General features: G+C 43.2%; 1 protein-coding gene across 1 annotated transcript in view; it reads right to left on the minus strand.

Moving 5' to 3' along the window:
• Positions 1 to 2884: 2884 nt before the first annotated feature.
• The window catches only part of CPXM2 (carboxypeptidase X, M14 family member 2), an 85181-nt gene continuing 81129 nt past the window's right edge, over positions 2885 to 6936 (minus strand). The window contains exon 16 of the mRNA XM_031059883.1: positions 2885 to 4556. Coding sequence (XP_030915743.1) covers positions 4306 to 4556 — 251 coding nt within the window. The 3' untranslated portion in view covers positions 2885 to 4305. The remainder of the gene's footprint in view (positions 4557 to 6936) is intronic.

Genomic DNA, 6936 nt, shown 5'->3' on the forward strand with positions numbered 1-6936 from the left:
TCCTTCTCCAGATGTGCAGCTGCTGCAGTAGGAGAGGAAAAGGGCTTTGAAAAGTTGTGTCCTTGGGGAGGGTGAAGCAGCAGAGCTTCCCTGGGCCCTGGCTGCAAGGTGTGCACAGAGCTGGCTGTCCTGCAGCAGGAGGTGATGCCACCACAATTCATACAAATTCCCTCTGCTTTTACACCTCCCCCTCAGGCTCAGGGCTTCTGCCCAAATTCACTCAGAGCCTGGTGACAAAATAAAAGGTAAAAAAAAGTTCCAAACTTGGGCTTTTTCAGACCCACAGCAAAGGTATGTCATGGCAGTTTTTAAAGGTTAATCAGTGGAATGCATTGGTGTGAATCCACTTGTGTTCTGTTTCAAGTTTGTCTCTGTTTTGGTGTTTCTCAGAAAGGTCAAGCACCTGGCACAGTGTGACAAAAGAGACAAGGAAATCTGGCTGGGTCTCCGTCACTCACTGCTGAAATGCGCACTTTGGGGACATGTCCCAAATTCAGTGAAAATAATGAGCTGAAGTTAGAGGAAAAAACCCACAACTATACACGGATAAAAGAAGGGAAAGTGGATGGTGACAGAAGCTGAAAATATGTGACAGCTTAAAATATCCAATGAAAAAATGTATTTCCTAACTAGCACAGACAATGGTTTCATTCACATTCATTTTCATCAGTGTTTTACCCGCACAAAGTTCAACCTCCTGGTAAAAGCCACACTCAGATATTCCTAAAACTCTTCTGCTGCCAGTAAATTAAACTTGGATTAGAGATAACCAAATGACACCACATTTCTACCAACATGTGTAAGCAGATATTGTTTCTGTAGATTCCCAACCTGACTCACCCATCCCTGGAAGTGTCCAAGGCCAGGATGGACAGGGCTTGGATCAACCTGGGATTGTGGAAAGGTGTCCCTGCCCATGGCAGGGGTGGAATGAGATGGATTCTAAAATCCTCCCAACCCAACCAGTCTGGGATTTGCAGGTACTGAGAGCTGTCTTTGAGAGGTTACTGCACTTGTGGTTATCAGGCTGGATGAGAAAAACCCAGATGATAATGAAACCAATAAAAATGAGCAGCTGGATAACCTGACAGGGATAGTTAAGAGAAGCCAGGCAGCTCCCACTGTGTTTTATGATTGTCAGGGCTCTGCATGGGAGCAGATGACTGATGGTTGGCATTATCAAGCAGAATGGAGTATTGCCTGTTTTAACCTTTCATTTGTTTAATCTTTCCTGTGTGGGTGAGGTTGTGCAGCTGAATTTCTTAGTACTTGGAAGGGATTGTATTTTTCTCTTTTATATCAGAGATGATCAAGATCTAGCAAAGTTCTCACATAAGAGAACTGCTATAAGCTGTTCAAATGGATCTGTAATTACAAAAGTGTTGAGTCCACCCTCAAGTTTTATTTCTTGGCATCTCTGCAGGTCTGTCTGTTTTCCTCCAAGACTAAAAGGAAAAGAGATTTAAAGCACAGACTTTAGAAAAAAATTACCTGTTCTAAAGAGGTAGAAAAGGAGGCAAAATAGAAAACATTGATATCCAGATTTACCGGCTTGTGGTTTGGATGTGTCTGAAGGTAAAATAATGGTGCTGTGTATTTCAAAGGAAAGGAACATTTTAACTCCCAAGTGCATAACTACAGCAGTAAATAGGGCACACATCAGTTTGCCATCATTACATCCAGGGCAGGCATAAACAGCACAAGATATTCACACATCTGTTATTCCTGGTAAAACTTCTTGGAGCCTCAGTGTTTTCCAGTGCTGGACAATCAGAAAATAATTGCACAGACAAGTCCACTTGACAGCTATTAGGCCATTTATTTAGGAATGCCCGGACTAAAATGGAGTAAGGTCACCTGCATTAGTCCCAGTTCTGCTGTGCCCAAACTCGTGTAAGCACTAGTGACAGCCAGGAAAGAGCACCAAAGCCACTGTCCCCAGCACCTGAGGCCTTCAGCAGAGTCCATCCAGTCTTAGCCAACAGATGTCCAAGAATTCCCCATCAAATCCATTCCTTCTTATCAAATGAAAAATAATTTCTCACAGGAAGAACCTCAGTTCTGAGAACAAAGCACAGGATCCTCAAGGTTTGTGAAGTTAAACTCTCACACCATTATCTCACTGTAGGAAGACCTCACCTGCCAGGACTAAAGCAGTGCTTTCCATCTTCAATCCCATTTAAATTTGGCTATTTTGTTCCACTTTTGCCAGTGCATTCCAACCACCCACAAAGTTGCCTTTGTGGGACTCCCGAGAGAACCCATCCAAAAAACTCCATTCATAACCCAAAAAATCTTGTGTGCTCTTCATCTGTCATGATGGTCATAAAATCTACATATGCCAGTGAACACAACAAATTTAACTTCAAACAAATTGTCTGCTGTCATTACTCCATATTCCAAAATTATTTCACTTTGTTACCTGCACAAAGACATTATTAATCCCTTCCCAGCTCTCAAGAAAAAAAATATCCCTTCTTGACAAACTGCAGTTATATTTGCTACACAGAAATACATGGCATCCCAGGACGCTGTAAGGGTGCAAAGAGGGTGAAATTAGTAAAATATAATTCCACATGATGGAATGATTGGATGAGTTGTTTACTTCTGTTACTTAATTGAAATGACACTGACTTGGAGGCGTTCCATAATTTCAGCCACAGAGAATTACAAGTGCACTCTTCTGTTTTATTGGAGCCTTTGCTGTTAGTTAATGGTATCTGCAGAACCAGGAAGAGCTGAAATTGCCTAAGAAATTTAGGAGTATGATTATTTACTATGCAAGGGCTCTAGATTATGTTTTTCATTCTGCAGTCTTTTGCCTTTTATGTGTTTCCTTCATTCCTTGACAATAAAAAATAATTAATACAGATGGCACATGGTATTTTTACAGTAACTTTTCTACTCTGCTTTATTTTTTCCTCAGTTTCAATGATATTTTGCTGAACATCTTTTCCAAGAATCCTATCAAACTGGCAAAACCTGTAAATAGCAATCAAAATGTTTAAACCAGAATTGTATTTGGAAGAGTATGCGGCAGTCTGCTACCAAGCATGTTAAGAGATGGTTATTTAGCCACAGACTGGCTAAAATCATGCAGCTGACTTTGTTTTTTTAGGTATAATTTAGGTCATAACATTGAAGCTAATGGAGCAAAGTCGTATTTTCGTCAGCTGGTACTTTGCCCAGTGTTGATTCTTTCCTAGATGTGCTCTGCATCTTTCCTGAATCTCGATCCTGTCCTGCTGTACAATTTTACTACTCAAAAGCCAACAATAAAGCAAAACTCCTGCTCCCAAAGAAGCATGAGGCCAGAAAAGCAGCAGCAAGAGGAGCCCAGAACCCTTGCATGTCACAGAAGACAGAGGCATGAGATGTGCAGGAGCACAAAAGGCACCTCAAGTCAGGCCAAAAATTAAGAAAAAAGATGGTATCAGAGGATTTGTGAATTAAGCACCTCTCAGTGACTAAGCCTCTCCTCTCATACAAGACACAAGTGTTTGTATCTTCAGGAAAAGCTTTTTTAGGTCCTTCTCCCACATCAGGGAAGAACTGCCACACCACAGTGGTCCTGATCCCAAAACCTTTTTGTCAGGTTTAGTTCATGGAGTAAAATTGCAGCCTTGAAAAGCCAGAGGAGAAAACACTCTGGAATGTAACTCTGGCAGCACAAAGCATCCTTAAATCTAAACAACCCAAGCAGGAAAGCAAAGGTGGGTTACTCGCTGCAGGCTTTTTTCCTGAAATATAGTGCTTATCAAAGGGGGAGCTTTCAGAGAAAGAGAGAAATTCTGACACAAGTTTTAATCACATTAAACAGAAGTTGTGGCCTCTCAGCTTTTCCTCCCATATGAGAATAAAACATAAAGAGTGTCAAAACTTTTATGAGTGGCAAAAATATACCAATTTCATACTTTAGATACTTTTTTCAATTTTTCATTCAGAACACTTCTTGTTTGTAAGTATCTCTTTTTTGCTGCTGTTGTTTTTTATCCTTTCTCTTCAACTTTTAAAGGAAACAGATTGACAAAGGATTAAACAACTCAACAAGCAAAACATTTCATTCCAGTTCAACTCAAAACACCTTCCTCCATTCTCCCTGTCCCTCCCCTCAACTGGGGGCTCCTTTTGGTTCGACTTCATTCTGATTTTTTCCCCACCAAAAATGAGAACCCCCCCGAGCATCCATCCCGCTCCACAAACAGAAAGGCCTCATGGTGCAGAGAAAAAGGCATGAAGAGATGGGCTATGTAACTCTCACTACGACTACAGCCAGGCTGGGAGAAGCAGAGCTGGCGCTGCGCTCTACCGCCGCTGCCACCGCCGCGCCCGCTGCCGCAGCCGGCGCGCCGCCAGGCTCAGGGGCTGCTTCCCAAACTTCCTCATGATCTCCTTGATCCTCGCCAGGTTGGTCTTGGAGATGGTGAAGTCGCACTGGGTGGCCCCCATGTCGTAGCCCACCTCGCAGGTCTTGGTGGCGGCAGTGTAGCCCTCGGCCTTGACGCCCACCACGTACTCGCCCGGGTTGAGGAGACGCCAGTAATCCCCGTCAGCTCCTGGTGGGGGGGGAAAAATGGTTTTCAGGGCTTTGGTCCTTTCTCCTTGAGGTCAGTGGTGTTTATAAAGTCACAGAATTGCTGAGGTTGGGAGACATCTCTAAGACGCTCAAGTCCAACCATCAACAACCACCATCACGTTGACCACTCAACCATGTCCAGAAGTGCCATGATCACAGATTTTTAGAACACTTCCAAAGATGGAGACTCCACCACATCCCTGGGCAGCCTGCCCCAGTTCTTTTAAACCCTTCCCATGAAGAAATTTGCATCCTAACCTTTCCTGGGGCGTCATGGACATATTTTATGAAAAATCCCTTTGCCAGGATTTTTCTCCTGAGAAGCTGAGAAGCCTCAGAGGAAAAGAAAAACAATAATTATCTGCTGCTGTGGAATGCAACAGGTGCATCTTTGATTGGTCTCATGTGGTTGTTTTTAATTAATGGCCAATCACAGTCCAGCTGTCTCGGACTCTCTGTCAGTCACAAGATTTTATGATCATTCCTTTCTATTCCTTGCTAGTCTTCTGATTAAATCCTTTCTTCTATTCTTTTAGTGTAGTTTTAATATATAATTTTCTTTTAATATAACATATATCATAAAATAAGAAATCAGCCTTCTGAAACATGGAGTCAAGATTCTCATCTCTTCCCTCATCCTGGGACCCCTGAGAACAGCACCACACAGGGGCAACTTGAGTCCCTCAGATGAGGACACAGAATCACGTGGGATAAGCTGATTTGGAAGGGACCCACAAAGACCATCGAGTCCAACTCCCAGCCCTCACCATCCCCAGGAGAAGTCCTTGGCCATGGGTAAGATGACACCACAGGTAGAACCCTCCATCCTCACACCAGGAGGGTGCCCAAGGGGCTGCCCCCACCACAAATACCCCTCCTCATCCTGCCAACCCTAGAGAAAAGCACACCTCAACCATATTTTCCAAATGATGCAAAAAGGCTCCAAACCAGCTGTAGGTTTTTGGCAGTTGGAAAGGCCTGGGGCAAAATCTGGTGATTCCCATGGGGCAGAAAAGACTTCTCCCAAACCAATCCTAACTGAGGGATCCAGAGGAGCCCCAGTGAAATATCCAGATCACATAACCCTGATCAGTCTGCCAGGACACAGATTTTGGTGCTGTTTGTTAGGAAGAGTGTGTGAATACATAATATCAACTCACTTTCTGGTGTAAGTAAATATTCCCTTCTATTAAGCCTTACATTGGGGTTTATTACACTGATTTTCCTACAAAGTAAATTCACCAGAACATTTAACCACCTGGTTAAATGTAAATGCACAAACCAAGCTCCTGCAATCAACTAACCTACTCATAAAAATGTATTTTAACACCTCATTGAATCAGGAGTTTTTGGTTTCTTCTTTTTCCCCACGAATGATCTCAGATACACCCATTTTATGTACCCATATGTGCATCAGGATTGTTTTAGGCTTCTTTTAGATATGATTTTAACCACCGAATATTCTTAGCTGTGAATTGAAAAAGGGGAAAAACTATTACCTAAAATTAGTTTTGCACTCTGTCCTGGAGGAACTCCCTGTGAAGGAAAGTACATACTCAAATAAGCAATTCCATGTAAAAATAGAAATGGAACATCTCCTGCATGAGGAGGGGTTGGGCTTTTTTAGCACTGATGAGACCTGACAGCCTTACTAACACCAGCCTGGGCTCACTGGCAGTGCACAGTGTAGCAAAAACTGAAGATGATTTGCATAAAAATATTATATATGGGGAAGGATCAGGCTGGGCAGCCTCTGTTTAAAGAAACAGCATTTTAATTTAGGATTTGGTAAAATAAAAAATGTGTTTGCAAACAGCAAGTGTTAACAAATGGCAATATTGACTATACCCTGATAGTGCAGCCTCTGGGTGTGCCAGAATTGTCCCTGACCAGGTCCATTCTTACATCCCAATATGATCAGGGGGTCTTTAAGTCAATTTGACCACATTTGGGGTGATAATAAGGTCCACATTTTCTGTTCCTCATGACTCAGGCATTTTTAGGAAAGGCTCTGAGAGAGGCTCTTTTATTCAGCTCTCCCTCACCACTGGGACTTTGGGAAGCTGAGCAAAAGGCCAAACCACAAATCTGCCCAAATTCCTCCTATTTATCCCCAAGGGCTCATTTTCAGCTGTAAATGCTCTGGCAATACCAGGGGGCAGGCAGAGGGCTCTGGATCCCCCGTGGGTGGCTGTGATCACATCCCTGCTCCCAGGCTGGCTTTAGCCCCAGGACTGCAAAGCTGACCCACATTTTCCTGACACATTTAGCAGCCAGTTCATCACAACCCCACACAGGACCAGGAATAAACCTACACATTCACACCCCACTGGGAATTCATTGCAAAGCTGGGTATTCAA

Source organism: Geospiza fortis, unplaced genomic scaffold, assembly GCF_000277835.1.
Source record: "Geospiza fortis unplaced genomic scaffold, GeoFor_1.0 scaffold452, whole genome shotgun sequence".
NCBI lineage: Eukaryota > Metazoa > Chordata > Aves > Passeriformes > Thraupidae > Geospiza > Geospiza fortis.